Genomic DNA, 18,034 nt, shown 5'->3' on the forward strand with positions numbered 1-18,034 from the left:
ACAAAATGGCAGATAGTGGTAAACTAAGCATTTCTAGACTTATGTTGATATGAATACTAGATCGTGGATACCGGTGTTCTTTGGTGGTTGGGTTTGAATTAACCACACATCTCAGGAATGGTCGAACTGAGAATGTACAAGACTACACTTCATTTACACTCATACATATCATCCTCTGAAGAATTATCTAAACGGTAGTTACCGGAGGCTAAACAGGAAAAGAAAGAAAGACTTATGTTGATATAATGTTTTTTCTTTATTTTGATGTAGCGAACTTTCTCCTGAATTTTTGAAAAAGCTTTTATAAACATTCTGTATATACCAGGTGATTCAAAAAGGATTACACAATTTTAAAAGAATATAAAGATTTATTGAGATAACTTACAGATTCAGTTGAGATTTCATTTAAAAGAAAGACACTCCAAGTTAGTCATCCAACATTCACTTTGGTTTGATATGGCTTCCATTTGAAATGCGACATACATCCCATCTGAAGCCGATTTCATTCCCAATTGTAACCAGCAAGTCGGGTGTTACCTCTGCAGCTGCAGCGTTATTTTGAAGTTGTAGATCAACAAGATCAGCAGGCAAAGGTGATACATAAACCCGATATTTAATGAAACCCACTAGAAAAAATCTAGCCGGGTAAAATCTGGAGAGCGAGGTTGCCAAGCAATTGGATCTTCATGGTTTGTGAATCATGAAAATCTCAGACTTCCAGGCAGTAGTGAGGTTGGTGCCCTGTCTTGTTGGTAGTAATGGTGTTCATTTTGGACGTAATCATCTAACTGAGGAATTAGAAAATTTTGAAGTATATTCAGATAAATGATACCATTTATGGTTGTCTCGTGGAAGAAGAAAAGCCTGTCTCATTGAAGGTTTGGTCCCGGTCCCAAGAGTAAATTGTACGCCTACTAGTAGGCTCCCTATTGTACTTTATCAAAATTATGTTGAAACCAGAACACACACACAGCGCAACAATCATTTCACATTGGTAAATATAACCATTTTTAACAACTCTGGTTGCTGAATTGGTACTATTAAACTATGTGAGTCAAAACTTGATGTGTTTTGCTATGAAAAAAGACCTCAACTGAATCTGTAACTTCTCAATAAATTTTTTTTTTATATGATTTTAAAGTTGTGAAGTCCTTTTTAAATCACCTGTGAGTGTATATATATATATATATATATATATATATATATGATCAACCAAAGTATAGAATAAATAAAGTAGGATGACTTACCTTATTCCACTGTACATACAGCAGTGCTTTTGCAATTTGTTCACATCATCAGCTGCATTATAAAATCAAATTAAAATTAAAAATCCAAAATTCTAATTAAAACCAAATAAAAATAATTTTAAGAAAAGCAATTACGCTTGCTGTCCACTTAACTGAACTTACTTTACTATTCTTCAGTGTAGTAAAGTAAGTTCAGTTAAGTGGGCAACATGCAAAACTGCTTTACTTAAAATTATTTTTATTTGATTTTATGCCTTGACGTCATATTTTTACAAATAAAAAAAAAACTTTTACAATTTAATTTTTAATGTTAATTTTAATTAATTTTTTAATTTTGTTTTAATTTTTAATTTAACTGAATAAAAGTTTAAAATAAAACTATTAAAGGTTTTAAATTTTAAATAAAATAAATAAATGGGTGCTATGTTATTATATTTTATGATGTTTGTAATGTAATTTGAGATGAATATATAATGCAGCTGATGATGCGAGTAAATCGTGAAAGTGCTCCTACATATATAGTGGAATAAAATAAGTCATCCTACTTTGTTTATTCTGTAATTTGGTTGATGTAATAAAATCAATATATTTGTATATAGTACAGAGTATGATTCTTAAAAGAATTGATTTAAAAAAAAAAGAATGTATGTATATATATATATATATATACACACATACACATACACATAACAGGTATTCCTCGATCTCAGATGAGGTGGGATTACCCGTTGAATATAAGCATATCACTAAGCGGAAGAAAAGAAACCAACCGGAATTCCCTTAGTAGCTGTGAGTGAACGGAAAAACCCAGGGCTAAATCCCTCAGGCTTGCTGGGAAGTGTGGGTTAGAAAGGGTCATCATGAACAGATAGCGAGTTCAAGTCCATCTTAAATGGGGCCACCGCCTCCCTGCAAAGGGTGCCAGGCCTGTAGTTACCGCTTCTGTTGGAAGATGGGCCACTCCTTAGAGTTGGGTTGCTTGAGATTGCAGCCCTAAGAGGCTGGTAAACTCCATCTAAGACTAAATACGACCACGAGACTGATAGCGAACAAATATCATGAGGGAAAGTTAAAAAGAGAAGAAGGTTTAAGGCTCAAATATATATTTATTTTATTAAATGCAACAAATCTTAATACAAATACAAAATAACATATGAAAGATACAATAGTAATACAAAGGAAATATACCAAACAAAAGAAATATTTAAACATATACTAAAGTAAATTATAAATAACATAATAGTGTTATTAACACTGGCACCAACCAACAGAAGGATAAAACAACCCTTATTTGCCAGTGGGTGTAATCGATGATAATATTTTTCGTAATTTGCTTTATTATTTATTTATCACAGTAGAAACTTCCAACAACTCACACTTATAAGCCTTGAAGTATGCAATTTATACACCACATTAAATTTACAACTAATTAAACTCATTACACTTATTAAAAGTACTGGATACATTGGTAGATAAATGTTGATACAACATTTAATATTAGTAACTTAAATAAATAATTACCATACATACAGAAATAAACATTTATGGATTGTTAACTATATTTTATAATAACTATAACATTAAAATAGATGATAATTATAATAACTATAAATATAATTCTTTGTACTATAACTACAAACCATTAAAGAAAAATAATAATGATAGCTATGAAGGGCACTCAAAAAGTTGCAAGTTACGTATTGAGATCTGTTTGATACCTATATGTAGTTTATAATATGTGTGTGCTATGATGTAATTGTAATTGAATTTCTTTTACACGTGTTGATGCAGTAGTCTTCCAAAGTTAGTAACTCAGCTATAGCAATGGATTTGCAGAAATTGGAGCATCAATCAAGTCATAAAGTTTCTCACCAAAGAAGGGAAATGTCCAAAGGACATCCATAGTAGGATGTGACTGTGTTTGGTGATAATGCACCTTCACAGTACAAAGTGAAATTCTGGTCCAAACAATTAAGTGGGGCAGGGAATCCATCGAAGATGATCCCTGCAGCAGAAGACCTGTGGAAGCAACCACACCCAACATCTCCCAGAAAGTGGACAGATTGTTATGTAAGATAGGTGTGTTAGGGTTGCAATACTAGCTACAGGGTGAGAGTTGTCTAAAGGAACCATTACAGCAATATTTCATGACATTTATACATGATAAAAGTCAGTTTCCAATGGGTCCCACAAAACCTCACATCACATCAAAAGCAATGTCGTGTGCAATTGAGCTCAGAGAACTTTGCAGCTGTGTGAAAGGAATCTTACGGATTTTTTCAACAGGTTGGTGACTGGTGATGAAACATGAGTTCATTACTGGGATCCTGAGACCAAACAAGCGTCCACACAGTGGAAACACAGGATCACCAACACCCAAAAAATTGAAGACCCAGCCATCGGCTGGGAATATCATGGCCAGAATTTTTTGGGATAGTGAGGGAATTTTTTTGTTGTCGGCACAAGCTGACTATCATTGGTAATGTTTACACTGACTATCTTAAGAAGCTACAGGCAGCAATAAAGGAAAACTGGTGAGGGAAGCTAACCAAAGGTGTCTTATTTTTGCATGACAATGTTCCATCCAGTTCACTCATCACACGTTGCAATGCAGACTTGAGAGAGTCTGGATTTCAAGAACTTCCTCACCATCCCTACAGTCCTGACCTGGCCCGCAGTGAATTTTTCTTGTTCAGAAACCTCAAGAAAAACCTTTGGGATAGATAGTTTCACAATGATGATGAATTGAAAGCAGTTGTTTCAGGGTATTTTGAGGAGCAGGATAAATTTTTTTTTACTCTGGCATAACCTCTGTGCAGGCTAAATGGAGCAAGTGTGTGGAAGTGCAAGGGACCTATATTGAAAAATAAAACACTACCTCTCCACCACCACTCTTTCGAAGGTAGAGAGATAATTTTTTGAGTGCCCCTCATATCTAGGTTAATAACATTAAAGTTATGATTTAAGTTAATTAATAATTATCAATAAGTAGGATCATTAGACTTTAGTGATCATAGACTTATAATGATCATTAGATCATTATAAGCTGTTATTAATTTTAAAAAAAATTTGATTATCCATTTCCTTTGATCTATTTTAAGATAAATTTTTTTATTACTTTTCTCCTAAATAAGGTGGCAAGGGGTCATATTGGTGCTAGTATTTGTTTCCATACAGTGATTATATTAGAAAATTCAATCTTAATACTTCTTGAGGTCGCTATTACTAAAGTTTAAGAGATCATTCCAGATCTCTACCTGGAAACTGTCCTATATCTATAAATATATCTTATAAATTAAGTTTTTCGAACATGACACCGTTGGTAAAATAACTGTTATATATAATTTTAAGAACAACTTATCAAAATTTCATTTGACTTCCTCAAACGCTTTCAGCATTTCTGCCATCTTCAGGAGGAATTTAAAATTAAAATATATAAAAATATAAAATTTACATAATAAAATTAAATACATAACAATTGATCATCATTTTGTAATGTTATAGTCATAAGTTAAAGTAACTTCGTCTGTTTTATTAGCGTATCACATTTTTATATATTTTAATTATAAATTCCTCCTGAAGATGGCAGAATAGCTGAAAGTGCTTGAGGAAATCAAATGAAATTTTGGTAAGCTGTTCTTAAAACTATATATAATAAATAATCATAAAAAATGTTTAATATAAAGCTGTCTGACAGTATTCACATTGAAGTTGAAGTCTCCAAAAACATTGCACTAACGTATAATTTAGGTTTAAAATTGTTCTATGATTTTTTTTTGGTCAGTAAATCGTTTGTGCCAATTATTAGTTCCATCCCAAACAGCAATGCCGTATTGCATCATTGAATTTACAAATGCATAATATGACGTTCAGAGTTCACCGATATTGAGGATGCCTTTAACCATATAGAATGAGTATGAGAAAAATTTTAAATAGCTGCAAACAAAACTTATATGAGGTTCCCGTGTAAGATGCAATGGCATGTACATGTATTAAATAATGGTAAGCTGCAGTTTGTGGGGAGTTTTAAATTTACATCAATAAGAGGTTGGCCAAATTTGCCAGGAGAGAATGCCATATTTAATCTTGAAGACATTCAAACTCAATGAATTATTATCTAGCCACTTCTTAATGATTGATAGAGACTTCTCTGCTTCAGAGTAAACTGCAGGATGCGAAACATCAATGCAAATCATTGATGTACAAGGTCTGTAAATAAAGTAATGAGACATGGATTCTATCACCTTTGAAATGGTTCCCTTGGGAAACCAGGCTACGCTTGAAACGGTTTTCCCACTCTTCATAGCAGTGTTGGAACTCAGAAACTGGAATATCTTTCAGATGGTCGGTTACATTTTTTTATGTTTTCTACTGTTCCAAAATGGTGTCCTATGAGGTGTTTTTTGAAAGTCGGAACAGGAAAAAGTTGCAGGTAAATAAGGTGGTTGAGGAACTACAGGAATGTTTTTCTTTGCCAAAAACTCATTAATTGAGAGTGCCATGTGACAAGCTGCATTTTCATGATGCAGCATTCAGTTGTCTTTGATGATTACGTCAGATGAATGAGAGTCATCTGATGTTATTACAGAGGCACAAATAAAATACGCAATTAGCTTATATTCAAGCTAAGTATGTATGCAATTTTATGTATATTAAGTGTAATAATATTTCCTTATATATTAATTCACTATTTTTTAAAACATTCTCATCTATACTTTTATTGTTTAAATAATGCATAATGATTTTTCCTCAATTCTAGCATCTGGTTCATACATCTACCTAGCTGTATCTTATTTTCTCCTAGCAAGGCACCTGCTACATTGCGTGCAGCTTATGAACTGCTGTTACGTATTCATAAAACTGGCCTTACACCTACTGATGAAGTTAGTATAAATTTCTTACGTGTTATTATATAGTAGAATAAAGGTGTTTCTTTTAAGAATATTTTTAAAAAGAATTAATTAAGTACATTATAGATGAGTCAGTAAACCTTACAATTTTATTATTTCATAGCACCTTTGAAAAATCGTGCAATGAGTGGAGAAGTAGTTGCTTTTATGTAAGAGTAAAATATTTTCATACAGTAATATCACTTCCAGTCCTTCTTCCATATTGGAATGTTTTAAGGAAGCCTTGTTCTTTACATCTCAAATACCTTTGGGATTTATGGATCTCCTATACAGAGTCAAAATGAAGACGTTCAGCTTGAGCTTCACCTTAGGAAAGAGGAAAAAGCCACAGGAGAGTATAAAAAACTGAGTATAAAAAACTGTTCGGCCCCTGTTTCATTATAATAATATGCTGGGGAGCAGGGATATAATCGACATTAACGTCAGTGTATCGTCTACGCTTTCCGTTGTGGTCTTCTTTTGTCGTTTTGTAGCCTTCGCCGTCGTCGTTGTCTGGTCTTCTTCCGTACACCTCCTCGAAGATCCGGTCGAGCTCTCGATCTGGCCGCTGATCCTCACACGTTTCTTGCCCCGCTTGGTAGTCGCCTCTGTTGTCGCCGTATCCGTCGTCTCTGTTGCTGCCGGTGTCGTAATGGTCAGCGAGTCCTCCGTTTGTTGTACGATCCTTTTCAGCATCTCTATCGGCGGTTTTAACGGAGCTAGAGATGCCACCTCCACCTCGTTGCTGCATTTGTACCCTCCTTCCTGCAGCACACCTACTCCCAGCTCGTTGTCCGGCAATTGAGTTTCTTGTTCTTCTTCTGAACTTGATAAAATGTGTGCCCGTTCTTCTGGTGTTGTAATATAGTTCTCTTCGTCTCTAAAAGTGGTTGCCGGATCCCCAAGTCGTGGTGCTCTGAAGCGTTTGTTCTTTCTAGCTTTTAATAGATCGTCGACTGATTGCATATTTAAAATATTAGATTTGGTTAAAATCAATTTGTTGTCGCTAAGATGTACTGCAATGTGTAGTTGTTTCATATATGTGATATAAGCGGCGTACCGCGCTCGCTATTTATATACAAAAACGGTCCGAGAGAGAGAAGAGAGAATATGAAGAGGGAAGGGGCAGGATAGGCAATCGTGTATCGTAGACTGCAACGATGATATAGAAACGGTGGCTATGTGTGTGTATTAATATTACTGTACCATAGCTAGCTAAATAGATTGCTATACCGCACACAGCTCGTCCCTCCCCACCGCCGCATGATCGCGTACTGGATACTTGTCCGGATCTGGGAACCAGATCCCGCCTCACACCTTACATACGAACAGCATGTCTGAATGTATCGGAGGTTCCGGAGCACCGGAACCTCAAATTGCGGCGTTATGCAAGTCCCTTGCATCCAGATTTAAAAAAGGTCTTTTTATTTTTATTTAAGAGACAGTTTTTACAATATTTTAAATGTGAGTTGAGTAATTACTTTAAGGAAGCATAAGGCCAGAGAGCTTGCTGGGTCCAAGGTTTAAAAAAAAATTTACTTGGATAATTGATCATTAGAACCATATTCGCTTAGACAACTTGTCTTTGTGTTATCTTATCTTAATGAGTCAAAATAATTATTTAGAAAAAATAAATAAAGTAAATTTTTAGATTAAATTCATTGCATTTGATTATTATTTTATATAATCGCATTCATGCAGTTATATAATAGTGCAAATTCATGCAGGAAATTTGCCTATCCTTTCCCAATGAAACAGGAATGTGCCGAAACTGATACAATCATTAATAGTAATTTAAAAAAAAAAATTAAAAATCACAGGTAATTTTTTTTTTTTTTTAATTATCTTTTAAACATACAATATCCTATAACAAAAATAACAAAGCCATAATAAATCAAAAATCATACTGTAAAAAATTAGAATAATGAAAACTATGAACCATTGATTCACAAATGATTGTAAAATTATGCTAATATCCCCAAGAAGGCTTCCAAGATTACCAACAAAGGCTGTGGAAAGGATGCTAATAAAAAAAATGCAGTTTGACTTAGCAAGTTATGAGTTAATATGAGTTTAATGCAAATGAATAAATTTTTAATTAAACCAATTAAATGAGATTTAAATTTTTTAATGATGTCATTAGAGTTATTTATGTAATTGATAATTTGTTATTCTATTAAAATATTTCTTTTAAAAAATTAACTGTTTTCAATGTTAATACAATAGAAAAATTAATTATTCATTTTGTAGTTAGACTGGAGGGAAAGGTTGTGCTAACAAAAAAAGAGTTAAGGGGATCCTAAAGTGCAGGAACAACTGTACCGTAGCACAATATCTACCAACTGCATGTCTACGTAGAATAATTGCTATATCAACAAAATGTCATGTTGTTGTTTCCAGGAATTACATTTTTAACAGACAATGTTTATGCAGTAGGTTTCAATGAATACCGTTCATTTTTACAAACAGCATTAGTTTGGTGTGTGTGTGTGAGAGTGAGTGTGTGTGCACACACGCATTTTATTATTAATATATTTTAAAATGCTTATTGATTGTTTGATAAGTTTTTACCCCTCTTCTTCATATTATAAAAAACTTCAGATTCAAAGGGTTTCAGTTAGCAAGTGTGCTGTAAAATTAATTTTGATTTGATTGACCACATTCTTTGAGTGTTGATAAACATTTTGTTTCCTAACTATAATTTTTATTTTGTTGATAGGTTTGTTATAGAGTTATGATGCAGTTGTGTGGTGTGTATAGCCAACCAGTATTAGCAGTAAAATTGTTATTCCAAATGAAACGTTCTGGTGTACAGCCAAATGCTATTACTTACGGTTTCTACAATCGTGCTGTACTTGAAGCCACTTGGCCATCAGATATGAGTAATTCTAGTCAGCTTCTTTGGAATAAATTAAGGTAAATTTAATCATATCATCATTATTTCATAAGTGTTTATTGTATGTTGTTTAATATTAATGTTTTGCTGGATCTCATAGTTTTCATTCATAAATTGAAATATTGTATAGCAAAGTAAGTTTTTATACCGTGGATGCATAATATTTGAAAAATAAAAACAGTAATGTAGTTAAAATTCAAACTGTAAACAATATGTTTTGTTAATAAAGGCTTTTTTAACTTTACCACCAATTTGTTCTTAGGAAACAGATATTTAGATGTATTTGTATTAGTAGTATACCAATACAAGTATCTGTTGGCAGCAATAGGCCAGTCATATTAATTGTCATGCACAGTCTAATTGAAATGAATATTAAAAGAAATAGTCATGTAAAGTGTGCAGTTTGAATTGTAATCTGTTTTTTAAGAGCAAACAAATTTTATGCTAAAATCCAGACAGAAATTTGTGACTTTTTGAGGCAAGTGCTATGTGTGAAGTTTAACTTAAAAAATGGTTATTCGTTTTGAGAAGGCAGGGCAGATGTTCATGATAGGGAACATAATGGTTGCTCATCCGTGATCATATATGATTAATTAAAAATATTTATGAAAATTTCATAAAAACAGATAATTTACAGGCACAATTATCAGATTAATTAACAAATGCTTCTTGGTCATTGATTTATGAAATTTTAATGAAAAATTTAGATTACATAACACCTTACTGCATCTCAGATACTTTTGCAGCGCTACCAAAATTAAGATGATGAATTGCTTAACCACATTGTGACTAAAGATGAGACTTATATTGTATGCCAGTGTTGAAACAAAGCAGCAGCAATGATGCAGTAGTGTCATATCCGTCATCTCACAGACCCAAAATATTAAGCAAGAATTATTAGGCGGGAAGCTTTATGGCCCCTGCTTTTTGGGACAACAAAATTATACTGCTTATTGAATTCCTTGATTGTCAATTATAAATTCCAGTATGTATTGTGAAACTTAAAAATTATCTATTCAGAAAAAAGATCAAAGCTATCCAATGAAATTCCATTTCTGCATGATAATTGACCAACATACTACAATAAAAACAGTTAAGGAATTATGGGGACTTCTGTGAGAATTAAAACATCTATCATAAAGCCCTGACACAACATGATTGTTTCCATTTTCTCCATGGCTTGCATTACACTGGTTTGAAAATTAGTAACTGAAAGACAAAATAATTTATTGGTTAAATTGTTAGTGGAAAAAGTTTTTGAAGGTTAATTAATGTGCAATACAAAAACAGTGTTGCGATAAATGACGATTCTGTTTAAAAATAGTATGTCTATGTAAGTTTATATTAATGTAATAAACTTTTTCCTTTACACTGGTTTGAAAATTAGTAACTGAAAGACAAAATAATTTATTGGTTAAATTGTTAGTGGAAAAAGTTTTTGAAGGTTAATTAATGTGCAATACAAAAACAGTGTTGCGATAAATGACGATTCTGTTTAAAAATAGTATGTCTATGTAAGTTTATATTAATGTAATAAACTTTTTCCTTGTTCATTTTTATATCAGAATGACCATTATTTAAGTAAAAGCCTTGTATTATACTTTGTAAATAAAAGAATTGCAGTTTTTTTTTTTGTTTTTTAATATAGGAATGTGGTATTAGGAGCAGCTTTATTTCGACAAGCAGGTTGTCGAGTAGCTAATAGACGGCGTCTTTCAACAGTAACTTTAGACGATAGCAATTTATCTTTTGCTGCAGATGCATCTGTTGATGGCATATCCATTGGTAGTGCAAATTCTCATGAGTCAAAAAGTAATACACCAGCGTTGTTAACCGGTCAGTCCAAAAAAATTTCAATATTTCAAACTTTTTATTTAAGTTTTTTTGTAGTAAAAGATTGTTTTGTTCTCTGAATTGCTTTTTTTAAGTTTGTTTGAAAATTTTTATTGTTATAAATATTAATAACATTCAATTATTTATTACACAGGTGTCATTGTTTTTTTTCTTTGTTTTTAGATTTTATTTTTTTATTATAATTGATAATGTATTTGATTAATGTTACATTTATTTGCATAATTTTTATGCCTTTTGTTCAAATTTTTGAGCTTGATATAATGGTATTGACATTAGATAAATATTTTTGTATCAGATATTTAAACTTAAATATGCACCTTCACTTTTTGATCAGTATTGATTGTACATCAAACAGTCAGCTATCCAGGTTTCTTTTTATTTTATAAGAACTGGCTGCTGTGACTCCTTAGTTGGCTGTGATTATTTTACGTTTTTGTGAAAATTTACATTCTTACCATCCATATTTTTATTGATTTTTTAAAGCAATGTTTTATTTACTGATTGTTATTAAAATATTATATTTTTTAAGTACATTTCTGTTTATAAATTTATTTCTACGGTAGCCACTGTCATCATGCAAACCCAAATTTGCAAAAGCTGAATTTATGTAAATGCAGAAAAAGTGTTTCTGAAGTCCAGATTCAAGAAAGTAATGTTTTAAATTAGTTAAATGATTTAGGCCCATGTTTACTATTACATATAAAAGTATATTGGATTAATTGCATCTTCCGACCTCCCCAGTTAAAAGGAATAGGTATATGGATAGGAATATATTTTGATAATTTATTATTTTTTATATTTAAATTTATTATGAAATATTTTTCTTTAATTTTTTGTAATCTTTGCTTGATGACTTAAATGAAGCCTGGAAAAGTCAGGGTATGAGGATAAACAAAAAAAAAAAGAAGAAAAATGTATGGTATTAAATGGAAAAGAGTAGAGGATTGAGATTAAGATAGGAAATGAAGTTCTAGAGGAGGTGAGGAAATTTCAATATTTAGGAGCTTTATAACTGATGATCTATCTGACTTGCACAGTAGAAATTAAAACAAGAACATCAAGTAGTAAGCAAACACTTCATAAAAAGGGAAACTGCTATGTCGAAAGTTTAAACTTGGCATTAAGGAAGAGATTAATGAAATGTTTTATTTGGAGCTTGTTGCCCTATGGAGCTGAAAAATGAACGATGAGAAAGGCGGACAGAGAACAAATTGAGGCTTTTGAGGTGTGGGTGCAGTACGAAAAGATAAATGTCAGATGGCAAGTCCATGTAACAAATGAAGAAGTATTAAGAAGAATCAGAGAGAACCATTGTATGAGATGAAGGTGTTTATTAATGAATGTGACAGAAGACTTGATGATTGGAAGGAAAGGAAGTGGAAGGAATTCTAAAAAACAACAAAACAGTATATGGTTGTACAGGCAGAACACTTGATTGACTACTTTTATTGCTAATAAGAAATACAAAAAGAAACTGTTTTTTTAATTTTGCCTGTAGATAAAAGGTTCATTGCCAGAGATAATTTATAATCAGTATTCTATTTAAACGAAAAAAGTGTTTTAATTTTTGCTTAAAAGATATTATTAGCTCTTATTAAGATTATTGGATTCCATTGAATCCAGTGAAATAAAATTCAAATACAAAAAATTTTAAACTTTGATCTATTTCATGATGTGTTAATATAAAAGAACTCAGTTGTATCACAATTTGACTAGCTAACATAAGCAAAGTAGCACTGTTAAATTTTCATGTCAACAGCTTGTGCAGTTATGTTGTTTGAGAACCGCTTAACATAAGGACACATTTAAAAAATTTTCTGCTGATTAGAATAAGAATTTTTATATGATGGATACTTACTGAACAATTGAAGAAATGAGTATATTCGGTGTCAGAAAGTTATCAGAGTAGGGTTAAAGATGGATTTCAATGGTTTTCTAAATGTTCAATGTTTATGAACATTTTGAACATTAAAGATTTGTAGCTAGAAAGTATGTTAAGGAGATAGGAAGGAATTTACTGAATTCAGTGGCTTCAGTTTAATGATCAAATCTTTGTTCTTTATGAATGTATATATTTCTATATCATGTGTTTATAGTAAACTAGTTATGTTATTAAACCAGGCAGACTTTAGTACTCAGATAGTATGCAATAATCATTGGCAATATGAAGTCATTTTTCTTTTTCTCAAATTTGAAGTTTGTGCACAACATGAATAGAACATATTAAAATTTTAATTTCTTTGTAACTGTTCAGCTATTCCAGTTTATTAAATCTTCACAATTGCAGTTTATTCTTGTTTAACTTTTCACCAAAGGTTATTATTTGTCTCTTTTGCTGTAAATAATTTTGACATATTGAATATATATTTGAAGCATTCATTTAGGAAGAAAGAATTTTTCTTTAACTATTATTGTAGTAAGTTAAATTAAAAACAATAGATTATATAATTTAAACCAATATCTTCATTGTAATCGGTAGAAATATGTGAAAGTTATTGCAGATTTATGTTTTTAAATATTATACTATTATTATACTAGTGTACAGGGCTCGCTTTGCTTGCCTGACTATCTGGCCAGGACTCCTAGACCCCCGATGCATCTGTTATCCAAATAGTTGTGAGAATATTAGATTTTTTTTACAGATATTCATTAAAGAAAAAAGAATTTTACTTCTTTATATTTCTGTTGCCATGGTGACAGAAATATTATGAACTAAAATAACTAATTTTTGTTTTTTTAATGAATATTATTAATGTCATAAACCCCAAGGGGGCTTGATCTAGGATTTAAAAAACCTTCCCTGGGATAACATGAATGTATCCTGAAAATTTGAAAGAAATCGGTCGGTCGGTTCTTGTGTGATGCTATTGCAAACAAGCAGTTAGATCGAAAAATGTTCACATTTATATTAAATATAAGATCTTCATTTATGTTTTTTTACACATTATACTTCTGAATTTTAAAAGAAATGGATTTTCAAACTCTAAAACAAATTTTTCTTTAATCATTGTTTTACTTTAGAGGTTCATGGTATTATAGTAAATTACTTTTATTTATATGTCCTTGATTAAGTATGCACGTTATATTATTTTCATTATTTCATGGATTAAAATCAGTACCTTAAAGCTTATCATTAATGTTATTTATTTTTTCATCTATTGTTTATATTTTTTTTAGCTTGTGAATTTTATCACATGATTATATTTATTTTAAAAATGTAATGTAGCTAATAAAATGTCTGTTTCTTACTAAAAAATAATGCTTCTTTTTTAACTTTTTACTTATTTCTGTTGCTGTGAATAAGTTTTTTCTTTAGTTAATTATTTTCTTTTTATTTATTTATTTTTTATTTTGCTTTTTCATTTATGTTTAATGTTTTTTATATTCTGTGATAATGATAAATTTTATAGGATCACAACAGTCAGATAGAGGATATGCTACAGTTGACGCACTTGAAGTTAAGGAATCAGATGTTATTCCAGTAAAAATACAAACTGTTGAAACAAAATCCCAACAAATTTCTAAAAACAACAGTTCAAACAGTATTTCAACCATACAAGAAACTTTTGTTACAAGGGGTATGTCTATATTGACAATATACAAACAATCAGATGCATTGTGTATTGTATATGAATATTAGTATGATCTTCAACCTATAAAAATTATTGTGAATGACCAATTAACTGCATTTGATTTATTTTTTATGGAAATTATTGCATGTGAGACATGATAAGTGGTATTTGGTTCAATAATTATTCCTCTGTTGATGTATTTTAACTAACAGATATTTTTATTATAAAAACAAAAAAAAATTGTTCATTAACTATTAATTGCATTCATTTATATGATTTGAAAATTAATTAGAAAAGATAATATATCTTTAAGATAGAAAACAAATATTTTTACAATTAGTAATTCCTTTTTCATATTCATCTGTATCCTAATTTTTACTTATTTATATATTAGGTTATAGAAAAGTGAACTCTGATAATTTGAATTATTTTGTATTCTGTTTACTTCCTGTAATCAACTCAAACCAATGCTTTGTTGATTAAGTAATTCAGTTAATCCAATGTAATATAAATAAAATATAGCTGAATTGACGCATATAATTATTGGTAATTTAGCTGTATAGTCAGTCAGGGAAGAATAAGATAAGTCACAGAAAAGCTTAGAAAAAAATTAGCATGAGAGAAAATATTTAGAACAAAACAGTATTTGGTTGATGTACCAAATTGTAGTATAATAAGGTATTGCAAAAAAATTCTTTGATTTGGTTACTAAAAAATATATCTTGTTTTAAAATGATTTCATCTTGAAAGTAATCACTTATTACATAAATGCCCAGATTTCTATTTTTTTTTTTTTAATGTTCAGAAATACTGCTTTCTAAACTGGAATTTATTCAATCAGCCTCTTCAGCCCATCCTGCGGCCTCTTGAATTTCCTTTACCGTATTAAATTTTTTCCCATTGACGTTCATTTTTTTGCTTGGAAACAAAAATTGTGGTTATTAGGGGAGATTAGGTCAGATTTCTAATGAAGATGGGGAATGACAGTTGTGTTTGAGCATTTTGCACTTATGAACATTGCGTTTTTTATGTTTGTTCATTAACAGATTGGGAAAAACTTTTGTTGTATATTCAAAGTTCTTCGAGCAAAAGTCTCAAATGATAAACCACAGACATTGTTAATCGCTTGCCAATATTCTGCATTAATTGCCATACACTTAAAGAAGTATTTAAATATAAAAAGCAAAATATCTGATTAAAGAAAAATAATTTATGAAACATATAAAATACTACTTTTTATATTTAAGCAGAATATGTTAGTACATATTAAACAAACTAATAAACCAAAAGAGACATTTGTAATTTATATAATTTTTTTAGCAACTTATAATAATCCATTTTATATTTAATAAAAATGATCAAATATTAAAAACTGACAACAAAGTTGAAATACTTTTCTGGCATTGTTTATTTACTCTTATGTAGTGAAAAAATAATTACACATGAATTAGGTTACCTTAGATTCTTCTTTTTTTTGGAGGGAATAATTTATGTTTTTTTATTGAAAAATTATCATTATATGTTTAAATAAATCAAAAAGAGTTTCAAAAAATCAATATTTGTAAACTTTGTTCCACTTCCCTCCCCCTAATATTACCTACAAAGTATTTTTTGGAGGTCACTTGTACCACTACTACTATGCCTAGGAAGGCATTAAAAGAAATTTGGTTAAAAAATGCAATAAATAGAAAAATAAGTTTTGATTTTTAGGGAAGTGGTTGTTTTGGGGAAAATAGAAAAAAACTGGTAAGATAATAAGCATGGACACATGTACTGAGCTTAATTTAAAGTGAGATTGTGTTTGCAAAATTTTGAGAAAATTGGCCCCCAAAACCCTCCCATCCACTGTAGTTACTGACCCAAAAATTTACCAACAAATTGTCCCATAAACATTGTCTATACAATATTTCATCAAAATGGTTTATTCAGTCAAAAGTTATAAAGCTTCAAACATGCCAACACATACATAAAAGTCCTATGTAAATATTAACATATCCTCCATTTTTATGTTTTTTGTGGTTCCTTATACCATAATTTCTAGGAAATTAAAGATGTAAAGTAGTGATTATTTATTAATTATAATTTATTTTTTAAGATATTTCATATTCTTAATCAAATAATTTGGTGAAGTATTTGTCTTATTTGCAGAAAACATATAATTTTTTTTTACCACTTCAAGATTATTAAAAAACTAGTTACACGGAACGGAACGCAAAGGTGGCGGGAGTTTCACTTCTCCCTTCGAAAACACAGAGCCTGGACAATGTCCCTTGCTGTTGTATCTATCTATTATTCGGCGTGTTTATGGGTTTATTTTAATGTCGGGTATGATTTTAGTGGTTTCTTTTAGGTTTATGGATGGATTTTGTATAGCGTTCCGTGCCCATTCATGTCCAGTGTTATCACACCCAATTCTGGGTCAGACCGCAGGAGGCTAAGCTTTTAAAACCCGTGCTCCCGATGTGATTCCCTTTCAGTCCGTCCACTGAAGTCCTTTCGGTGTTAAGGCTTTATTGGCTAGCAGGAACACGCCACAAGGGGATATTGGTTATTTGGGGGGAGCAAGCGCCCCCTTCTCAGGAGGAAGTCGCAATTGCTGATTTAATTTGAAGTTGTGTAGGAAAAGGTTAAGTAGAAGCTCTTCATCCACTTCTTTGTTGGCTACCCTTCAGGACGCATCTCTTCCGGGCTCTTTCCCGGACTCCCGTCCGGGACGTTGGAACTAGTTACAGCTTTATATCTGGTGATACTACAGCCGTTAAAATCATTCTTGAAATTGTCACTTTCATACCATTATTGACTTGAGTATATATTTCTATTTAGTTGATTATGGTCTAAAATCATTAACCTTTCATTGTCAAAAATTATTTTAAAAATCCTAATCTGAGATTTATTTATAAATCAAGAAATAAATTCTCAATTTACCTTATAAATTGTTATTAATGATATTTTAACATTATTTTGCAATTAGAAAAAAATAACAAAAACTTATTTAGTGATAGCCTGAACATTACACTCCCATCTGAAATTGTTACCTATGCAAGTTCCTAAGCATTTAATCAATACTTTTATTTTCAAATAATATACTTTTCTTTAACTCATCAGTCATTTAAGTAGTTCAGTATTCTCCTTTAGTTTCATTTCTGTATTAATCTTTTATCTCATCATATTTATTACAATCCCACATCCTCATATATTTTTTATTATAGTAGGAAAGATTCAGGATCCTTTTAAATTTAAATCATTATACAGACTCTTCCAGAAGAGTTGTAGATCTATCTCTTCACTTTGGTACAATTCTTTTTTGACTTCAGAAAATCATAATCGGTTTTCTCCTATTCTAATACTTTTGCAGATAACTTTTCTTCTTTAAACATTTCTTGTGTATATTTCTATAACCTATTAGCTCTTCCTTCTCTAAAAGAAAAATTTTCAATCAGAAATTCTCAAGCTGTTACTTTTGATCTCTTTTCTCCAGTTTCACATAATCTTTCTATTAGCCACATCTAGGTAAATAATGGAAAGGTTTCCACAAATCATATTTTTCTCTGTATCATTACATTCAGGTTGCAACTG

At 30.8% G+C, this 18,034-nt stretch overlaps 1 protein-coding gene across 9 annotated transcripts in view; it reads left to right on the plus strand.

Annotated features, from left to right (window-relative positions):
- The window catches only part of Crag (DENN domain-containing protein Crag), a 213,106-nt gene that overhangs the window by 101,781 nt on the left and 93,291 nt on the right, over positions 1 to 18,034 (plus strand). For 8 of the 9 annotated variants that reach the window (XR_012756753.1, XR_012756750.1, XR_012756754.1 and 5 more), the window contains exons 15-18: positions 6,007 to 6,130; positions 8,856 to 9,052; positions 10,681 to 10,868; positions 14,297 to 14,464. Coding sequence is in view for 5 of the 9 variants with exons in the window: in XM_075368648.1 (XP_075224763.1) it covers positions 6,007 to 6,130; positions 8,856 to 9,052; positions 10,681 to 10,868; positions 14,297 to 14,464 (677 nt within the window). In the remaining 4 variants the exon portion in view is untranslated. The remainder of the gene's footprint in view (positions 1 to 6,006; positions 6,131 to 8,855; positions 9,053 to 10,680; positions 10,869 to 14,296; positions 14,465 to 18,034) is intronic. The other variant, XM_075368700.1, reaches the window with a different exon arrangement.

This window comes from Lycorma delicatula, chromosome 1 (genome assembly GCF_047948215.1).
Source record: "Lycorma delicatula isolate Av1 chromosome 1, ASM4794821v1, whole genome shotgun sequence".
Taxonomy (NCBI): Eukaryota; Metazoa; Arthropoda; class Insecta; order Hemiptera; family Fulgoridae; genus Lycorma; species Lycorma delicatula.